Source organism: Dermochelys coriacea, chromosome 10, assembly GCF_009764565.3.
Source record: "Dermochelys coriacea isolate rDerCor1 chromosome 10, rDerCor1.pri.v4, whole genome shotgun sequence".
Taxonomy (NCBI): domain Eukaryota; kingdom Metazoa; phylum Chordata; order Testudines; family Dermochelyidae; genus Dermochelys; species Dermochelys coriacea.
The window spans coordinates 44,625,494-44,648,043 of record NC_050077.1 but is presented as its reverse complement, the minus strand read 5'-3'; the positions used below and the strand labels follow the sequence as shown (position 1 = coordinate 44,648,043).

At 42.7% G+C, this 22,550-nt stretch overlaps 1 protein-coding gene across 2 annotated transcripts in view; it reads right to left on the bottom strand.

The window, feature by feature from the left end:
• LOC122456190 overlaps positions 1 to 22,279 on the bottom strand; it is a 37,309-nt gene extending 15,030 nt beyond the window's left edge. Inside the window, exons 1-5 of one of the 2 annotated variants that reach the window (XM_043494436.1) lie at positions 22,216 to 22,279; positions 9,904 to 9,924; positions 8,819 to 8,836; positions 7,498 to 7,542; positions 5,776 to 5,977 (exon numbers count right to left, since the gene is read on the bottom strand). In XM_043494436.1, the coding sequence (XP_043350371.1) occupies positions 5,776 to 5,977; positions 7,498 to 7,542; positions 8,819 to 8,836; positions 9,904 to 9,924 (286 nt within the window). In that variant the 5' untranslated portion in view covers positions 22,216 to 22,279. Of the gene's footprint in view, positions 1 to 5,775; positions 5,978 to 6,315; positions 6,576 to 7,497; positions 7,543 to 8,818; positions 8,837 to 9,903; positions 9,925 to 22,215 lie in introns of those variants that run through there. The other variant, XM_043494437.1, reaches the window with a different exon arrangement.
• Between the last annotated feature and the right edge of the window lie 271 nt (positions 22,280 to 22,550).

Here is a 22,550-nt window from a genome sequence, read left to right as displayed (position 1 = left end):
CCCATGCTAGCCAGTGATGAGGTTAGCTGAGTGAATGGCAGGTTTGAGCCACTAGCAAAAGTGGCCAAACTGAGGACTGCCGTGAATCTCTGAGGCGAGCAAATCCGCCAATAAGCGCAGGACCCACCAAGGCAGAGGAGCAACTTTGTCACTGTATATTATGTCCACACAGTTACTTTTATCAGCCAAACTTGTAGTCTCATTAAAAACAAACAAACTGTCTCATGTTTACTTGACAAGTTCTATTTTCCATAAAACCTTTTTGATTGGCTTAATTATGCTGCCATCCTTTAATTCTCTACAGATCGCATCATGTGCAGGCCTTTCCATGACTTTTGTCCAGGATCAATGTCAGTCTAACAAGCCTACAGTTACCCAAGTCATCCTATTTACCTTTCAAAATACTGGCACAGTTAGCTTTTTTTCCTTCCAGTCCTCTGGAATTTCCCAAATGTTCCAAGATTTGTTAAAAATCATCATGACTGGTTCAGAGAGATGCTGAACCAATTTCTTTTAATACTCTTGAGTGCACGTTAGTGGGTCTTGCTGAGTTAGCATTTTTTAAATAAAAAACTTTAGTATTTGCTGTTTAACATCTTCCTTAGTTACTGATGGAATAGAAAGTACATCTTATTACTTTAAGATATGAACACATCATCCTGCTTTTTTCAAAACACAAAACAGAAATATTTAGGGAATACTTTTGCCTCTTCTGCATCGTGACTGGGAATTTAATCAGCTTTTTCTAGAATCGGCTCTATACCAAAATCCTATACTAGGATTTCACTTGGTCCTGATATGTTTAAATAATTTCTTCTTCTTGTCCTTAACCCTACTGGCCATAGAGTTTTTTCATTCATACCTTCAGCTTCCCTTATCAATTGTCTGCATTGCCTAACTGCCAATTTGTACTCATTGTTATAATCATCCCCATTTTCCATTTGTTACATTTAAAAAAAACATATTTGATGCTAATTGTTATTAAAGGTATTTATAACACACTCATCCCTGTGGTGGCTCTTTCCAAATGAACTGTTCAGCTAATGAAAAACCCAAAGTAACCAGTAGATTTGCAGGGGAATCCCAAATCCAGAAATCATCTGGAAGACAAGAAGTGGCATACCCAGCTCAGAACTCACCAAGCAACTAGGGAAGGATGTATCTGAACTGTGCTTACAGCTGAATTGAATGTTCCACCTACAACACAATTTATCATATCTAACTGCCATTCCAAGTGCTTTCTACAGCACACAGTACTTCATAGTGTTAGGGTTGAAGATGACTTTGGAGTCCCTGGAACAGTCTATTTAAGAAGCAGTTTAACTGACTAACTCTGTATTACTGACAGGTTTCAGAGTAGCAGCCGTGTTAGTCTGTATTCGCAAAAAGAAAAGGAGTACTTGTGGCACCTTTGAGACTAACAAATTTATTAGAGCATAAGCTTTCGTGAGCTACAGCTCACTTCATCGGATGCATTTGGTGGAAAAAACAGAGGAGAGATTTATATACACGCACAGAGAACATGAAACAATGGGTTTATCATACACACTGTAAGGAGAGTGATCACTTAAGATAAGCCATCACCAGCAGCGGGGGGGGGGGGAAGGAGGAAAACCTTTCATGGTGACAAGCAAGGTAGGCTAATTCCAGCAGTTAACAAGAATATCAGAGGAACAGTGGGGGGTGGGGTGGGAGGGAGAAATACCATGGGGAAATAGTTTTACTTTGTGTAATGAGTCATCCATTCCCAGTCTATTCAAGCCTAAGTTAATTGTATCCAGTTTGCAAATTAATTCCAATTCAGCAGTCTCTCGTTGGAGTCTGTTTTTGAAGCTTTTTTGTTGAAGGATAGCCACTCTTAGGTCTGTAATCGAGTGACCAGAGAGATTGAAGTGTTCTCCAACTGGTTTTTGAATGTTATAATTCTTGACGTCTGATTTGTGTCCATTCATTCTTTTACGTAGAGACTGTCCAGTTTGGCCAATGTACATGGCAGAGGGGCATTGCTGGCACATGATGGCATATATCACATTGGTAGATGCGCAGGTGAACAAGCCTCTGATAGTGTGGCTGATGTGATTAGGCCCTATGATGGTATCCCCTGAATAGATATGTGGACAGAGTTGGCAACGGGCTTTGTTGCAAGGATAGGTTCCTGGGTTAGTGGTTCTGTTGTGTGGTGTGTGGTTGCTGGTGAGTATTTGCTTCAGATTGGGGGGCTGTCTGTAAGCAAGGACTGGCCTGTCTCCCAAGATCTGTGAGAGTGATGGGTCGTCCTTCAGGATAGGTTGTAGATCCTTGATGATGCGTTGGAGAGGTTTTAGTTGGGGGCTGAAGGTGATGGCTAGTGGCGTTCTGTTATTTTCTTTGTTGGGCCTGTCCTGTAGTAGATGACTTCTGGGTACTCTTCCGGCTCTGTCAATCTGTTTCTTCACTTCAGCAGGTGGGTATTGTAGTTGTAGGAATGCATGATAGAGATCTTGTAGGTGTTTGTCTCTGTCTGAGGGGTTGGAGCAAATGCGGTTATATCGTAGAGCTTGGTTGTAGACAATGGATCGAGTGGTATGATCTGGATGAAAGCTAGAGGCATGTAGGTAGGAATAGCGGTCAGTAGGTTTCCGATATAGGATGGTGTTTATGTGACAATCGCTTATTAGCACCCTAGTGTCCAGGAAGTAGATCTCTTGTGTGGACTGGTCCAGGCTGTGGTTGATGGTGGGATGGAAATTGTTGAAATCATGGTGGAATTCCTCAAGAGCTTCTTTTCCATGGGTCCAGATGATGAAGATGTCATCAATGTAGCGCAAGTAAAGTAGGGGCATTAGGGGACGAGAGCTGAGGAAGCGTTGTTCTAAGTCAGTCATAAAAATGTTGGCATACTGTGGGGCCATGCGGGTACCCATCGCAGTGCCGCTGATTTGAAGGTATACGTTGTCACCAAATGTGAAATAGTTATGGGTGAGGACAAAGTCACAAAGCCATTTACAACACACACTTTGCTTCTCTACAAAAGAAAAAGGACACTAAGCTATCTAAACTACTATATGCCACAAGGGGCCACAACAGTGGTTCCTGTAACCCACCCAGCAATATTGTTAATCTATCCAACTATACTCTTAGCCCAGCAGAAAAATCTGTCCTATCTCGGGGCCTCTCCTTTTGCCCCTCCACCTCCACGAACATGATACAGTTCTGTGGTGACCTAGAATCCTATTTTCGACGTCTCAGACTCAAGGAATATTTCCAACACACCTCTGACCAACATATTATCCCACAGAGACCTTCCTGCCAACACTGCAAAAAGAAGGATTCTGGGTGGACTCCTCCTGAAGGTTGAAACAGCAGCCTGGATTTCTACATAGAGTGCTTCCGCCGACATGCACAAGCTGAAATTATGGAAAAGCAGCATCGCTTACCCCATAACCTCAGCCATGCAGAACACAGTGCCATCCACAGCCTCAGAAACAACTCTGACATCATAATCAAAAAGGCTGACAAAGGAGGTGCTGTCGTCATCATGAATAGGTCGGAGTATGAACAAGAGGCTACTAGGCAGCTCTCCAACACCACTTTCTACAAGCCATTACCCTCTGATCCCACTGAGAGTTACCAAAAGAAACTACAGCATTTGCTCAAGAAACTCCCTGAAAAAGCACAAGAACAAATCCACAGACACACCCCTAGAACCCCAACCTGGGATATTCTATCTGCTACCCAAGATCCATAAACCTGGAAATCCTGGATGCCCCATCATCTCAGGCATTGGCACCCTGACAGCAGGATTGTCTGGCTATGTAGACTCCCTCCTCAGGCCCTTCGTTACCAGCACTCCCAGCTATCTTCGAGACACCACTGACTTCCTGAGGAAACTACAGTCCATTGGTGATCTTCCTAAAAACACCATCCTAGCCACTATGGATGTAGAAGCCCTCTACACCAACATTCCATACAAAGATGGACTACAAGCCGTCAGGAACAGTATCCCCGATACTGTCACGGCTAACCTGGTGGCTGAACTTTGTGACTTTGTCCTGACCCATAACTATTTCACATTTGGTGACAATGTATACCTTCAAATCAGCGGCATTGCGATGGGTACCCGCATGGCCCCACAGTATGCCAACATTTTTATGGCTGACTTAGAACAACGCTTCCTCAGCTCTCGTCCCCTAATGCCCCTACTCTACTTGCGCTACATTGATGACATCTTCATCATCTGGACCCATGGAAAAGAAGCTCTTGAGGAATTCCACCATGATTTCAACAATTTCCATCCCACCATCAACCTCAGCCTGGACCAGTCCACACAAGAGATCCACTTCCTGGACACTACGGTGCTAATCACCCTATATCGGAAACCTACTGACCGCTATTCCTACCTACATGCTTCTAGCTTTCATCCAGATCATACCACTCGATCCATTCTCTACAGCCTAGCTCTACGATATAACCGCATTTGCTCCAACCCCTCAGACAGAGACAAACACCTACAAGATCTCTATCATGCATTCCTACAACTACAATACCCACCTGCTGAAGTGAAGAAACAGATTGACAGAGCCAGAAGAGTACCCAGAAGTCACCTACTACAGGACAGGCCCAACAAAGAAAATAACAGAACTCCACTAGCCATCACCTTCAGCCCCCAACTAAAACCTCTCCAACGCATCATCAAGGATCTACAACCTATCCTGAAGGACGACCCATCACTCTCACAGATCTTGGGAGACAGGCCAGTCCTTGCTTACAGACAGCCCCCCAATCTGAAGCAAATACTCTCTAGCAACCACACACCACACAACAGAACCACTAACCCAGGAACCTATCCTTGCAACAAAGCCCGTTGCCAACTCTGTCCACATATCTATTCAGGGGATACTATCATAGGGCCTAATCACATCAGCCACACTATCAGAGGCTCGTTCACCTGCGTATCTACCAATGTGATATATGCCATCATGTGCCAGCAATGCCCCTCTGCCATGTACATTGGCCAAACTGGACAGTCTCTACGTAAAAGAATGAATGGACACAAATCAGACGTCAAAAATTATAACATTCAAAAACTAGTTGGAGAACACTTCAATCTCTCTGGTCACTCGATCACAGACCTAAGAGTGGCTATCCTTCAACAAAAAAGCTTCAAAAACAGACTCCAACGAGAGACTGCTGAATTGGAATTAATTTGCAAACTGGATACAATTAACTTAGGCTTGAATCGAGACTGGGAATGGATGAGTCATTACACAAAGTAAAACTATTTCCCCATGGTATTTCTCCCCCCCACCCCACCCCCCACTGTTCCTCTGATATTCTTGTTAACTGCTGGAATTAGCCTACCTGGCTTGTCATCATGAAAGGGTTTTCCTCCTTTCCCCCCCCTGCTGCTGGTGATGGCTTATCTTAAGTGATCACTCTCCTTACAGTGTGTATCATAAACCCATTGTTTCATGTTCTGTGCGTGTATATAAATCTCTCCGTTTTTTCCCACCAAATGCATCCGATGAAGTGAGCTGTAGCTCACGAAAGCTTATGCTCTAATAAATTTGTTAGTCTCTAAGGTGCCACAAGTACTCCTTTTCTTTCTGTATTACTGTAATTTTGTCCTAACCATCCCCTTAGTTTGTTTGTCATCTTCAGTTGTTTTGTCACATTTTAATTTAGTCTGTAAGCTCTTTGGGGCACGGTCCACTTGTCTAATTGTTTTTCTGATGCATCTAGCACACTTTTGGTTGCTAAGAAATAACTGATAGTAATAATACTCTACTAACTTACCGTCAAAGTGTACAACTCGCTTCTTTCCACAGTAAACACCAACGTGCTTGCAGCTTCTAGGCTGTAGGGAGGTTTCCATACGAAAAAAGATGATATCTCCCAGCTGTATGTTTTCTTTAGGCACAGTTTCAAAGAAGTAGTCAAAATAATTTGATGCAGTTTTCAGGGTAAATGATATTGATGACATCACCCTCTGGCTTTTCTAAAATAGAAAAAATTGAAATGAAAATTAGAAAAAAATAAAGGCTCACACCCCATTAGCTGGGGATCTTCAAGCAGTGTTTTTGCCTGCCTCAGATATTTATTAATATTCTTGTAAGCAGCAAATATTAGCAAACTCATAAATTCCAAGGACAGAAGGAACCATTGTGATCATCTACTCTGGTCTCCTGTATAACACAGGCCTGAGAACTTCCCCAAAATAATTTTTGTCTGAACTACAGCAGATCATTTAGAAAAACATCCGATCTTGGTTATAAAATTGCCAGTGACAGATCTATCACAACCTTGGTAAACTGCTCCAATGTAAATTACCCTCACCGATTTGTTTTATTTTCAGTCTGAATTTGTCTGACTTCAGTTTCTAGCCACTGGATCTTGTTCTGCCTTTGTCTTATACACTGAAGAGCCCATTTTCAAATATTTGTTCCCTACGTAGGCGCTTACAGACTGATCAAATTACCCCTTAACTTTCTCTCTGTTAAGCTAAATAGCTTGCACTCCTTGAATCTATCACTCCTGCCAGTAAAGTTCCTGCCCAAAAGTTCATGAAAAGTGAAGAGCCAAGAATGCAAATTGAAGTTGTTTTTAAAAATACAGTAAATATTTGCAGCAGTATTTGCCAAGCTCCAGTCAGCGTCTGGCCTGCACGTACCAGATGAAGCATTAGCAATGGAAGAAACTGCACACTACGGGGCAATCTATAGTCAGGCTGTGCATGTGCTCAAGCCACAAGCAGCGCTGAAGTCACTGTCCGATGGTATGAGTTCATTGAGATGCAGCTATCTACCTCTCTCTCTTTTCTGGGATTACTGTAGGTTTATTGGTTGGAGATCATACTTTAGATCATAGTTTTGAGTTGGGTTTGGAAATTGAGGGGTGGCTGAGGAGTATGCTCTTGTGGTGAGACAATTACCTCCTTCGGTGTGTGGCTAGGATGCTCCTAGTCTCCTCAAAGTTCTGGGCTAGGTCCTCTCTTGACTTTTAAAACAAACGTTGTATTTGTGGATAATTAAGCACTGTACCCAGATGTACAGACACTCGTTTCTTAACCTGTGTATTATACCATTTTAACATTAGCTTTAAGAAAATTTTTATATTTACTAATGATCTGGAAATTGAATGTGAAGTGAGGTGACAAAATTTGCAGAAGACACACAATTGTTTAGGTTAGTAAAGACCATAGAAATCTGTGAGGAATTTCAGAGAGACTTAACCCAGTTAAGTGAATGGGCGACACGATGGCAGATGAAATTCAGTGTTAATTGATGCAAAGTAATGGACATTGGATACCTCACTTTTTTTTTTTCCACCAAATGCATCCGATGAAGTGAGCTGTAGCTCACGAAAGCTTATGCTCAAATAAATTTGTTAGTCTCTAAGGTGCCACAAGTACTCCTTTTCTTTTTGCGAATACAGACTAACACGGCTGCTACTCTGAAACCTTACCTTAGAAAGTAGACAAAAAAGCAGGGACATGAAAAAAGTCTATAAAATACTCACTGATCTAGAGAAGGGTAGAGCCGGAGCTTCTGTTCTCCCTGTCTCCTAACACAAGAACAAGGGGGCATTCAATGAAATTAAAAGGTGGCAAATTTATAACGGCTAAAAGGAAATACTTTATCATGCAGCGTGCAATTTAACTGTAGAACTCACTGCCATAGGAAGCTACTAAGGCCAAGAACTTAACAAGATTCAAAAAGGAACTGGATATTTCTATTAACATAAGGCTATACAGGAGTCATAGTTAATACTAAACATTTTTTGGAAGGGACATTAAATCTTTTGCTTTAAGGCTTAAAGCCACTCTCTAAATAGTAGAGATCAATGAGGTGTGGGGATGGAGATTTCCCAAATCTGCTACTGCAGGATTCTTTCCTGCCCCTAAAGCATTTGGTGCTGGCCACCAACAGGGACAGGACACTGGGCTAGATGGACGTTGGTTGTTATCCAGTCTCGTGAGTCCTATGTTCCTAGCAGTGATCTAGCTCCATTGACTATTGCACTGTTCTCTTCTGATGCGACATACCATGGTGGTCATGTTACAGTGTTTGTATTGTCATAAAATAATCACCAGTGATGATCGTTTGGGTACTGGGGTTGGGGTGGGGTGGGGGACTTTCCATTTGCATTATGGATTACTCCTCCTCACTGCAATAAATATTCTTCTCTTTTACTTTGAATTAGACCTAGCATTTACAATCACAGGCTCTGTTCTTTTGCTGCTGAGGTCCCAGAATGCTCTGCCAGCTGGGACCACTGATACTGTATTTGCAGAATTAGTCTGGCATTTCCCCGTTATAAGCTTGATTTACATGGAACCCAGAGCTCCCTTTCACTCCTCTCTTTAAACAGGCCAGATTAGGTTAGGGTTACCATATTTCAGGTTCCTCAAAAGAGGAGATGGGGGGGTGAGGAGAAGAAGAGCTAAAGGGGAGATAGTCTGGGGAGATGGAGGGGGTACCCCTGGTGGGGGTACTTACTGGAGGTGGAGGGCAGAGTGCTGCTCCCTATCACGGTGGCAGGGCAGCCAGCACAAACCCAGGATGCAGTGACAGCTTGTCAGTTAGCGCTTCCCCAGGGCTGGAAGCCAGGGCCTGGGTGGGCAGGATCTAGTAGGTATAGGTGAATGGACCAATCAGGGCTCTTTCAGAGCTGCAGCCGCTGCTCTGAAAAAAATCTGGCCATTTCCTCTTATTTAAAAAATCCGCCAGGATAGAGGGTGGAGGATCAAAAAAGAGAGGCAATGTCTGGGAAAGCCTGGACATATGGAAACCCTAGATTAGATGGACAGACAAAGTCCAGGGAACACAGTTCCATTTACCTCAGACAAATTGCCGTTCTGTAAAGACAAAAATGAAAAACTAACATCAGTTTTGAATGGCAATGAAACTTCCTGGTATTATTCCTCTGTAAAGAATCCAAGGTGGCTGAATTACTGAAAACAAAGGTGGAAAATACCCCTTCTCCCCCCAGGCTAGTGCAGGATTGCTCCTTACCTTATGCTGTATTTTTCAGGGCTTTGACCTGTCTAGTTTTAAATTATTCAGGCAATGGGATTCCTATCACTTCTCTTGAAAAATTATTTTACAGTCCAAAGATCTCAAAGTTAGAAGCAGGGAGATTGAGAGAGACCACAGCACAGTGGGCGATATATTTAACACAGCTCTTATATTACATTTCTTTTAGGTGCAGCGTATTTTTCTAATGACTAAGATTTTAGTTAGAATTTCCTTTCTGCCTCTGCTCATTGTCAATGGTGACAAGCCAGGAAGCAATGGGCCAACTCTGGTTGCCATGCTTTCTTTACCTGATAATGCAGCCGCTTCTAGTCTGCTCATGCAACCCTGAAGCAGCTCCAGTTTTCACCTCTCCACCCCCATACATTTGCATTTCAGCAAGGAGGGGAACGTTGCTCACAGCCGTTACTGAAATGACTCAATGCCTCTGATCAACAAAGAATTACAGCAGTAAGTATTTCAGTATTGCCAGCTCCAAGCATTAAAAAATCATGAGACTGAGATTTAGATTTTAGATTTTTTTTTATTTGCCTTTGGGGCACTTAGGTCACCTTTTCATGCTTTTCTCCAGACCTGCAAGAGTTAGAAACTTGCTTTAAAAATAAATAAATAAAAAAGAGCTGAAATTCCCAAATAACCATTTGCTTCCAGAAGATGGGGGTTTAAGTAAAACTCCAACTATCACAATAAAAATACAAGCATTGGCAACACTGCTTACAACTAACCCATGTTAAGAGCTGCACTCAAAGCCTTTTGCTGTGCAGATCAACAACTTTATAGAACCTACAAACTTACAAATCATTCTATATCTTCTTTAAAGCTAGTAGATGGCACTCTTAATCAGATTAGATGGACAGAAGGAAAGCCAAGTGAATCCTCTTCTACTTACCTTAGATGAATAGCTGCCCATCTGTAAAGACAAAAATGAAAAACTAATATCAATCCTCAATGAAAATTACACTTTGTTTTTATTTCTTTTCCCTATTCCTGTACGGCCTCTCAAGAATTTAAATATTCCTTTTTTATACTTTATAAACCCACAGTGGGTCTATGGAGAATTTTCTTCTTTACTCTAAGGAACTTCTTGTCCTATACCAACTTAATAATTCTTCTTTGAATGACCTCATTCTTCTTGGTAACTATATTGATAGGGCCTGAAACTAATATTTTGGAACAAATTCATTTTAACCGTGGCTAGACAGCCAAGACACATGTACTTTATTTCAATCAGACATGCAAGTTTTCAGTTCTGAAATATGGGAGGAAAATTAACTTCATATACCTGACAGGAGTTAATATTTCTCCTAACCTCCAAGTACCAGACCTCGCAAATTCAAACATCTCTTGCAGCAGCTTAATCATAGATTCTGCCAACCCTAGATTTAATATTTCAGATTTCATATAATTAATTGCATAGCCAGACATACTACTGAATTCATTAATTGATATCAGAATGCACCTCATAGATTGCATAGGATTGGTAACATTCGTATCAGATCATCTACACACAGCACAATTTTATATTCTTTTTTATTAATTGTAACACCTGTTATGCTACTGTTCTGACTTGTGTCTGTGTGCGGGCCCAGAACTCCCGAAAGAGGGTTAATAAAGAGGCAGGGTAGAGACAGCCTTCTCTGGTTCCTCTTTGTAGCTGAAATTCACTGAAGTGTATCCCATTCACTTTCATCCTAGCAGTGGGCTAATCATATAATATATTCATCCAAATCTTCATATTGTCTTCAAAACCCACCTATAGAAGTCCTTTTTATAGACATCCATGCTTCTCTATCAAAGCCCTTCTCAGTGTTTAGGAATAGCAGACTTTTTATTATTGTTATTATCTGCATGTTATGAATTGTTTCTATGATTTGTCTAGTGTTATTGTTCTGTGTATTATGTCTGAAACCTGTTTGACCAATGTGTATTAACTGCCTGCTTTTATTCTTCTGGCAGGGTCTTTGAAAATATTTTCATCTATCCATTAAGAAAGAAGATTGGCCTGTATGAGGCACATAGTATCTTGTTGTTTTGTGAATTGGCTGTTACTGCTATGTCCACATCTTTCACTGTATGGGGAATCTGTCTTTACTCTCTAACAAATTCATTAGAGTGGCTAGTTTACCTGCAGTGATATCTCATGTCATCTTATAAAACCCTATTGAGAGCTCATCTAGTCTTAGGGATTTTTGTGGTGGCATTGATTTATTCGCCCCACCTGAAATCCTCTTCCTGCATTCGTCTGTCTCAGCCTATCAACTGTTCCTGAGCTAACCTGGGCATGCTGCCTCATTAATACATTCCCTCATTTTCTCCAGAGCCTCTTTATAATTGGAGGCCTGAAGATTTATATAAAGTTTCCTAGATTCTTCAACAGTCTGTCTGGTCTTAAATTTTACTGTGTTTATGTAGGGGAGGGAGGAGGGCAGATGCATTTATAGCCTGTATTTGATTCTTTTCTTCCCATAATTGATAGGCAAGGAGTTTATTAGCCTTATTCCCTTAATAATATCTCTGTCAGCTAGCTGACAGCCTTTTCAGTTTTCTCTGTATGGCAGTTAGTTGCCCTCGAGGAAGGAGAGGCATTTAATATATATTTCTTTTATGCAAGGTTCACAGGTTTTCAGCCTTCTATGTTAATTTTACTTTTTCTGCTTCCTTTCTGGGACAGCAGGCTAATTAATTTGCTTCTTATTACTGCTTTCATGCATCCCCAACAATATTTTTAGATGTTTAACCATTATGATTAGTATCAAAATAGGACTTAGTTTCTCTTTTGATAGTATCCAAAATAACAGAGTCTTTCATTAAGCAGGTTTCAGAGTAGCCGCCGTGTTAGTCTGTATTCGCAAAAAGAAAAGGAGTACTTGTGGCACCATAGAGACTAACAAATTTATTAGAGCATAAGCTTTCGTGAGCATCCAATGAAGTGAGCTGTAGCTCACGAAAGCTTATGCTCTAATAAATTTGTTAGTCTCTAAGGTGCCACAAGTACTCCTTTTCTTTTCATTAAGCAGTAATTTTGCTTCCAAGGCTTTCCTACAGCATCACCATAATTGATCTGAAATATCCATACTTGGGGGCACGGTATCTGACTCCATAATGTCTGTTACTAAAGATGGTGAGACCAGGATGTAACTGATCTTAGTGCATTAATTTACAGAGTTAGAAAAAAAAAAAAAAGACATAATTTCTCTGAGATGGGCGCTGGTCCCTTCAGGTGTCAGGAAGCCCAGCTTAATTACATTTTCCCTTGATTTTTGCTCTTATGTAATGGCTTTTCCAATTTTTATTAGCTAATTTAGCCATGAAGTGATTTAGTGGCATATTGAGGTCTTCTCCAATTATGATTTTGCTTATTGCAAAGTTTACAATATTAGCCAAAAATTCATCAGCAAACAATTCCTGCCAGGACTTAGAGGAATAGACTGGGGCTAGTGTAGAACCTTCTCTAGAGACCGTGCCCCTGACAAATATAAATCTACATATGACCTAATTCCCTTTTTTAAGCGCTGGCAGATTCTTTGATATTAAAATTACTACCTTTATTTTATCTGAGGGAAAGAATTACTGGATTCTAGTTTATAGTCTTAACTTTTTTTTTTTTTTTTAATAATGGGTTTTCTGGACAAATACAATGTCTGGCCTTGCCTTTGACAATTCACTTACTTTCTTTGCATTGGACATTAACGCACCATGCACATCAATGGAGTGTGCTTTAATGTTCAGTCTCACCATTTAATTTTCGCACTGTGTATCTCTGTTGCCTTTTGCTGTTCCCTCTTCTAATTGCTACACCAGTTTAGGCTGAGATGGACTTCTGTTCCTTCATCTCACAACTGTTGCAATATACTGGATTATGTTTACAGGTCAACTATGCCAGATAAACTTCTCTATTGAAACATATAACATTATTTACTAACTTTTTCTATTCCCTTTTCCCCAGTTCCCACCCTTTGGCTCCCACCCTACATTCCTTCTCTTACTATCCACTGTTTCCCCGTAGGTTCTCCTTTCTTCTTTGGGGTGGGGCTGGTTTCCTGTTGGGAAGTGGGGTATATACTTGAGAAAAACCAAGTCTTGTCAAACATTCTCATAGCACAGGCTATTCTAAGATTGTTCTGTAACCCTGAGTTTCCTTATTCTTACTTTTTGCACCCTAAGTGACCCTTTCCAGTGCTGGCACAAACATTCCAGTATTTATAACTCTAAAATCAAGCTTACTTCACTAGACAGCTGGGTCCCCTGTTAAACCGTCATAAACTTTGTTTATTAAATCCAGTGAACCACAACATTAAGTTAACAGAAACTGTAAGGCCCACTAAGTACACTGTGTCCCTGGGAAGGGTCCTGGGGGCGATACAGCCCAGCTTCCATTGCACTATATGAAACCAAAAACTTGACCAAAAACTTGGTCAATGCAGAGTTAAGGTTGCCCAGCGGTGCCTCTCCAAAACATTAAATTCAGCGACACTCAAACCTCTGAAAACCAGGAAACGAAGAGTTAAGGTGAATGCCACCCCCGGACTGAACCTTAACCATGTTAGTCCCTTCACTGCCTCTGCACCATCTCCTCCTCTCCTGTCTGTCTGTCCAGCACAGCGTGGTCCTCACTCCCCAGTCGTCATCCCTCATCCACAGAGGTGGACATGGGAGTGCGCTCTGCAAGCTAAGGAGCTGGAGAGAGGATGCAGGGGCATGTGTTGAAGGGGGCGACATAAATGACAAGTCTGGATGGAGGGAGACAGAGCTGGTGGCACCTGGGGGAGGCAGAGCTGGTGTTCTGGGCCACGGTGCTCGAAGCGCCACAGGTCCGGCGGGAGTACTCTGAGAAAAACGAGGCTTACACACAACCGTGAGTTATTGGCTTTACTGAAGGGTAGTGACCCACCCGCAACAGGGACTCCAAGCGTTGCAGTCATGAAGGCAGGGAACCCAGCACACCGGAGCTCTGCCTGGGACGGAGTCCAACGGAGGGGCAGACAGTCAGCGTTAATAAGCACTACACAAAAACAGCTCATGAATATACAATTAGGTGCTTCTTAAAGGGGGGCTTTCTACTACCTGGCAAAGGGCCATGCAAAGCAGCTACATCCTTCAAGAACTATCTATATCCTGCAATAACACAGCAGCTGTGTCCTTCAAGAACTATCTATGTCCCACAGTAACCTCTCGGCTCGAGAAACGAAAGTTCCCTAGCTAGGCCATAACAAAGTCTTTTGCAGTCCTTTACAGCTGGAACCCCCCAACATCCCTCATTACACAGTTCTGACCCAGTCCTTCCAGCCCACTCTTCCTTGCCCATCTCCAGCACCCCCAGTATTCCCCTTCATTGCTCCAACCCCCCAACTTCCTCCCTTTCCCCACCACTGCTTCAACTCCTTCAGCATTCCCTCCATCACACCCATTGCTTTAATCAATCCCACCCTAATCACCCCCTGGCTTCCCCAAGCCCCCTGCGCACATACTGCTCTGACCCACACACCCCTGCTCCACCCTGCCACTCCATGCCCCTGATAAGCTTGGAGGGGTCATGGGGAGGTGGGGAGGGTGGCTGTGAACAGAGCATGTATCAGCTGGATGTAAGTAGGGGCAGGAGAATCCTAATTGTAATTTGATTTCTAATAGACCCCAAATTGACGGATTAATGGATCACTTAACCTGTGTGAGCTAGTGCTGCCATAAAACTTACCTTTTAACAACTAAAACATGTAGGAGTCCTTGTGGCACCTTAAAGACTAACAAATTTATTTTGGCATAAGCTTTCGTGGGGTATAACCCACTTCATCAGATGCATGGAGTGGAAATACAGTAGGCAGATATAAATATAAAGCACATGAAAAGATGGGAGTTGCCTTACCAAGTGGGTGAAGACACATTTCAGGTTTGGGGACGATTTATACCTTCAAGTCAGCGGCACTGCTATGGGTACCCGCATGGCCCCACAATATGCCAACATTTTTATAGCTGACTTAGAACAACACTTCCTCAGCTCTCGTCCCCTAGCGCCCCTGCTCTACTTGCACTACATTGATGACATCTTCATCATCTGGACCCATGGGAAGGAGGCCCTTGAGGAATTCCACCAGGATTTCAACAATTTCCACCCCACCATCAACCTCAACCTGGACCAATCCACACAAGAGATCCACTATCTGGACACTACCATGCAAATAAGAGATGGTCACATAAACACCACCCTATACCAGAAACCTACCAACAGCTATACTTACCTACATGCCTCCCGCTTTCATCCAGACCACATCACACAATCCATTGTCTAGAGCCAAGCCCTAAGATACAACCTCATTTGCTCCAATCCCTCAGACAGAGACGAACACCTACAGGAGCTCTATCAAGCGTTTTTAAAACTACAATACCCACCTGGGGAAGTGACAAAACAGATTGACAGAGCCAAAAGAGACCCAGAAGCCACCTACCACAGGACAGGCCCTACAAAGAAAGTAACAGAACGCCACTAGCCATCAGCTACAGCCCCCAACTAAAACCTCTCCAGCGCATCATCAAGGATCTGAAGGACAATCCGTCACTCTCACAGACCTTGGGAGACAGGCCAGTCCTTGCTTACAGACAGCCCCCCAATCTGAAGCAAATACTTACCCGCAACTACACATCACACAACAAAAACACTAACCCAGGAACCAATCCCTATAACAAACCCCATTGCCAATTCTGTCCGCATATCTATTCAAGGGACACCATCATAGGACATAACCACATCAGCCACACCATCAGGGGCTCGTTCACCTGCACACCTACCAATGTGATGTATGCCATCATGTGCCAGCAATGCCCCTCTGCCATGTACATTGGCCATTCTCTATGCAAAAGAATAAATGGACACAAATCAGACATCAAGAATTGTAACATTCAAAAACCAGTAGGAGAGCACTTCAATCTCCCTGGACACTCAATAACAGACTTAAAAGTGGCCATTCTTCAACAAAAAAACTTCAAAAACAGACTTCAACTAGAAACTGTAGAACTGGAATTAATTTGTAAACTTGACACCATCAAATTAGGCCTGAATAAAGACTGGGAACGGCTGGGTCACTACAAAATATAATTTCTCCTCTGTTGATACTCACCCTTCTTGTCAACTGTTGGGAATAGGTCACATTCAGCTTGATTGAATTAGCCTCGTTAGCACTGACCACCCCCCCTCAATTGGTAAGGCAACTCCCATCTTTTCATGGGCTTTATATTTATACTGGCCCACTGTATTTTCATTCCATGCATCTGATGAAGTGGGTTATACCCCACAAAAGCTTATGCCCAAATAAATGTGTTAGTCTTTAAGGTGCAACAAGGACTCCTAGTTGTTTTTGCTGATACAGACTAACAGGGCTACCCCTCTGAAACCTTTTAACAACTGTTTTTAGAATAATCACATGCTACTCTAGTGTAGTATTTCTTGGTTTCAGGATGACTCATATTCTCTTTCTTGTAATTTAAACCACAAGAGGTTTAGGGGCCTTTCCATTTCTTTTCAAAGCTCTGAGTAAAGTTTCTTTTGTCTATGACCTAATTTCCCCAAATACATGCAGCCCATCGGGGTTGGAGTGTGTCTCGGCCATTCCTGCGCTGTATGCCCCACACTGAAGTCTGAAATTGTTTCTTTTCTTTAATTACTAAGACTCCATATTGTAATTTGAACTCCATTTTAAAATGCTCACTCCATTTTGTAAACCCTGCTGTAACCTTCATTTTGGAAAACCCTGCTGTAACCTTATTAGTTTAGTTCAGCTGTGTGAATGAGGTATGCATGGATGATGGAATCAACCTCCAGCCCCAGCCTGTCCTGATAAAGTTAAGTGCAAACACCAATGGCTGAAGATGCAGACAATAGCCCTGACAAAATAAGAAGAGTCTACCCTAAAAGAAAAGAACAAAAGGTGCAATTGAAGGAAGATCAAAGCCAGGTCTGAGGCTGAAAGTCACGTCTGCAATTGACAGGTGATCAATCACACCACACCCAGAGACAGGTTTCAGAGTAGCAGCCGTGTTAGTCTGTATTCGCAAAAAGAAAAGGAAGGAGCACTTGTGGCACCTTAGAGATTAACAAATTTATTTGAGCATAAGCTTTCGTGAGCTACAGCTCACTTCATCGGATGCATTTGGTGGAAAATACAGTGGGGAGATTTATATACACACACAGAGAACATGAAACAATGGGTTTTATCATACACACTAAGGAGAGTGATCACCAGAGACAGCATGACACAGCAAGACCTATAGACTCTTGATTCAAATTAAAAGCCTATAAAAAAAATGAGATGAAAGACTTTGGGTGACGTTCTGTTGCCAACATCGAGGGGCATCGGGGTGCGCCCGAAAGAGACCCAGCCCTTCCATGTGCCCAGCTTTCCTGGCCAGTTAGCCGCCACAAGCTACGAACCCAAGCTGCGAAATCAAGCCACGGACTCAAGCTACGTTCAGGACTGGTAACTATACAGCAGCTGCAGAACATTTGCGGGGGGGGGGGGGGGGATGTATATAGGTATTAACTATTTGCTATTATCATAATAAATCATAAATTGTTATCATAACAAACATGGCATCTTTGCCTTGTCCCCTGAAATGATCCTGTGTAGTTTTGTCTGCATAACAGCTCTCTCTCTTCCTCATCATAATAATTGATTTGTATTAATATAGCACCTAGGAGCCCTAGTTGTGGGCCAGAACCTCATTGTGCTAGGCGCTGTACAGACACAGAACAAGACAGTCTCTGCCCCAAAGAGATACAATCTAAATATAAGACAAGAGATAACAGATGGCTACAGACAGACCAGGGCCGTATAAGCAGATAATGAAACAATACTACTGTGCATTGTAGGTAGGGGTCCCTCCACTGGCTCCTCCTTCTCGGTCACATCAAACATAGCTGCTTGTCTTCACTTTCAAGGTCCTTTATGGTGAATCCCCAGCTTTATCTATCATCTCTCATTCACTATCAAGCTGCTGAGGTTCACCTCTGATTGGATTATGATCCCAGCCTCCACTGCCCACTTGCCATGTTTTCAAACAAGCACTTCTGTGCTTTCTCCCATGCCACTCCCTCATGCCCGGGCAGTGCTCCCCATAAACATCTGCAAAAGTCACTCATTATCCTCCTTCAAATCCCTCTGCAAAACTCTCCTTCGCCATTGTCAAGGTTCCTTCCCCACTCTGAACTCTAGGGCACAGATGTGGGGATCTGCATGAAAACCCCCTAAGCTTATTTTTATCAGTTTAGATTAAAACTTCCCCAAGGTACAAACTATTTTACCTTTTACCCTTGGACTTTTTTGCTGCCACCACCAAGCGTCTAACAAATATATAACAGGGAAAGAGTCTGCTTGGAAACATCTTTCCCCCCAAAATCCTCCCAAACCCTACACCCCCTTTCCTGGGGAAGGCTTGATAAAAATCCTCACCAATTTGCATAGGTGAACACAGACCCAAACCCTTGGATCTTAACAATGAAAAAGCAATCGGGTTCTTAAAAGAAGAATTTTAATTGAAGAAAAAAGTAAAAGAATCACCTCTGTAAAAATCAAGATGGTAAATATCTTACAGGGTAATCAGATTCAAAACATAGAGAATCCCTCTAGGCAAAACCTTAAGTTACAAAAAGACACAAAAACAGGAATATACATTCCATTCAGCACAGCTTATTTTATCAGCCATTTAAACAAAACAGAATCTAACGCATATCTAACTAGATTACTTATTAAGTTCTAAGACTCCATTCCTTTTCTGTTCCTGGCAAAAACAACACACAAACAGAGAGAACCTTTGTTTCTCCCCGCCTCCAGCTTTGAAAGTATCTTGTCTCCTCATTGGTCATTTTGGTCAGGTGCCAGCGAGATTATCCTAGTTTCTTAACCCTTTACAGGTGAAAGAGTTTTTCCTCTGGCCAGGAGGGATTTTAAAGGTGTTTACCCTTCCCTTTATATTTATGACAGCCATGATCCCTACAACAAACCTGACTATGGTTAGGCTGCTAATGCACTGAGACACTGCCTGTCATGCTGACCCAGTATTGTCTCATTGTTTCCTTGTCTATCTGTTTCCCTCTGTTGTCTCTTGTCTTATACTTAGATTATAAGCCCCTTAGGGTGCCCCAAGGTCTGATTTTGGTCCCTGAATATGCAATTTTGATATTCTTTTGCTTAGAAGTTATAAGGTAATGATACAATGAAATAGCTCACACTTCAATCATGTATTCTTGCATTAAAATCTAGCAAAGGCCTGATGTTAGGCCAAGTTACCGTCAGTGGAATTGTGAGATGCTTTAAATGGTTTGATTATCTTTTTCCTGCATCCTGATTTAACAGACCTTTCTAGTGTAACCTTTCTGCCAGGTGGAGCCGGCAGCAACCAGGGCTGGGTTAAATATCTAGGGGTTCCTTTTCAATAATAAACAGAGAACCCGCTTGAGCCCCCACCCAAGAACCTGGGAAAATTACACAGCACTTCCTGGGTGCCTCTGAGAGGCAATATTTCCCCACTCACAAGCACAAAGGAGGGAAATCACCAGACATTAACTAGGAAAAATGCCACAATCGGGATTCATAATCACAAAACTGTGAGCAGGACACCCACCCCAGAGTGCATGGGGCAGTGCCTTCTGCCTCACGTTTCTGAGTTCTACAACCAAAAGTACCTTTACTGTGCCCCTCTGTGCTCCCTCACCACACCCCACTCACAGTGGTTGTCCTTGGTCAGTGAGGTTGCAGGGGTCAGAGGTGCATCTGTGTGAGTTCACCTCCCACCCAGGGAAGAAGACATCTTGCTTGCTGGCTGCCCCACCAGCTGTTCATTCCTCTCTGGCCCTGCCAGCCTTCTGCTCACTAGCTACCTGCTTGCCACTTCTAACTGCCTCTCTGCAGGTCAGTCTTTTGAGATTTTACCCAACTCTTAGTGATTCTCAGCTTTAAGTAGAGGAACCAGAAGCAAGCTAGGAAGAAACACTGTCCTACCACAAGTGAGTTCAGCTTTATCAAATATTTAAAATAACAAAAGACTCCTAATAGAGCCCATTTAGCTCTATTTTTGAACAATGGGGAGGAACAGATTAAACCAGACCAAGGACCCTTAGAGAGAGTCCCCAATTCTCTTACTTTCACAGGGATCTGGTTTAGTGAGTTTCTTTCAGCTGAGGGTGACCCCCTCATTTGAGACAGGTTAAGTAAAGTTCTGCTCCCCTTTACCCATACAATAAAGACAAGAACATTGATAACAACATTTCACTGTTTCACTAGCCCTGCATTCAGTACTAAAGTGATTTGTAACCCAACACCAGCCAAAGTTGATCACTTTGAGCAACACTACTCTATTTGCTGGATATCTAGGCAGAATAGTTGTGTTTATGTAAATACAGTTTGCTCCTGAGGTTTTTCTCCCTTCCAGCTTGCTGTCAGGGGAATGCTCATTCTGACCCTGCTTACATTCTCCCCCAGCCAAAAATGTGTTGTCCTGGCAAATCACACTCCAGATTATACTAACTGCATGAGTTGTCCTCAAAATGTCTGAAGAACCAAATATGGCTGCCACAAGCCTGTGAGCTAAGTGTATTGCTTCTTCACTAACCACCCCCGGTGCATCATAAGTTATCCTGTTTACTGGTTGTATAACCCTGTTGTGCCTATTGAGTGTGAGCATTGCAGGGATGGGGGCACTCCTTCTTGGACTAGAGATGGTAAGGGTTCCCTTGAGAGTACCCCCACTACTGACACAGGCCCCTGCATCTCTTGTTCTGGTATTGGAATGTCCAGAGCACCAGGGACGCTTCCACGTGTATGTCCCCTCTGTCCAACAACCTAGGTATGTCATCACAGGCCTGTTTTTCTTCCAGGAGGTCTGGGAATGTTGATGGTACAAGTTTATTATCCCAGACTAGTCTCATCGTTGATGGAGGGGCGGGTACCAGCAACCAGCCTAAATGCTTCTGCCATGAGGTTTAGAGCTGAAGAAGTGGAGTTCTCACCAGGTTCAGCTGATGGAGGCTGGAATCTGGTCCCCATTCTAGGATATTCCATGATAGTGTCCTCTTCAGACTCACTCTCAGATGTGCTAGATAAGGGTGGATTAGCCCTACAAGGCCCACTGCACATGTGGGGTGGTGGATTTGGTCCAGCACCTTTTTTTCGCCCAGGTCCCATGTCATGGTCCCTTTCATATGGGGCGCCTGCCAATTCCCTCACAGGTAGTAAGAGGTTTCTATGTACTGTCTTTATTTTACCTGGTCCCTTTTCAGGTTTAATCTTGTAGACCAGCAGATCTCCCAGCTTTTCCACCACAAGTAAAGGCATTACCTTCCATCTGTCAGCAATCTTGTATTTGCCAGCAATACCCAAATTTCACAGCAGAACTCTGTCCCCTGGCTGGAGCTCTTGCAAATGCACCCTAGCACCATACTGGTGCTTGTTACTATGTGAGTTCTTGTGGGCAGCAACCGTAGCAAAGCGATAAGCATCCCACAGTTTTTCTCTTAGTCAGGAAACATACTGCTGATGTGTCTCATAGCTATCTCCATTCTCTGATACCCTGAAGCACAAGTCTATGGGTAATCTTGTCTCTTGCCCAAACTTCAAGGGATATGGGGTGACTCCCGTAGCATCGTTCTTTGTGGCGTTGTAGGCATGCACCAAAAATGCAATGTGCTGGCTCCAGGTTGCTTTCTGCTCTGGATGTAAAGTCCCCAACACATCCAACAGAGTTCGATTAAATCGCTCTGGCTGAGGGTCACCTTGCGGGTGATAAGGTGTTTTTCTGGACTTCTTAACTCCTGCCCGTGGTCAGCCCGGACAGTGTCACTTTACCCTGATTGAAGAGTTATTTGGATTTTAAAACATTAGCCTTGTCCCTTACTAATAATTAGGGTAATTAGATCCTTTCTCCCAAATCTTCCTCCCTTCTTAGCATACCATAAATTTACCATTGTACCTCTATCTCCTCTCACAGTCACCAGCACCCTTCTTGAGCCAGCGCCCACTCTCCCTTGCACTAACATATGGGAAATCCACAGTAACTCCACTGAATTCATTGGAGTTACTCTAGATTTATGCCAGTATAAGTAGGATCAGGACCTGGTCCCCTGGGTATTAAAATAACAAAAGTATAACACTGTGATTCAGAAGATCAGGTGAACATTGTGAGGCATTCAAATCAGACTGGAAAGAAGGAATTTAATTGCCTTGTTTAAAGTTGTAGATCATTAGTTGTGACTGGCTTGAGCTCTTCTTGCAGACTGTCTGGGAGGTAAAAGAAAAGCATTAATAGATGGAAAGGAAGTGATATAATATGTACAGCCTTTACCATTCCACAGGAAGTAGCTACTATACGAAGAACGTGATTTGGAGTAGTGCCACCTACGTACTGTTGTACTAATTGCGCTTACATCTTTACTCTAGTCCTGAGCTCAATTTTGAGGAAGTTCATAAAATATCACAATAACCTATGATAATAGATGTTCATTGGAAAAGGTACGAAATGGAGACAGACTGAATTGATCCAAACAAAAAGGCCTCC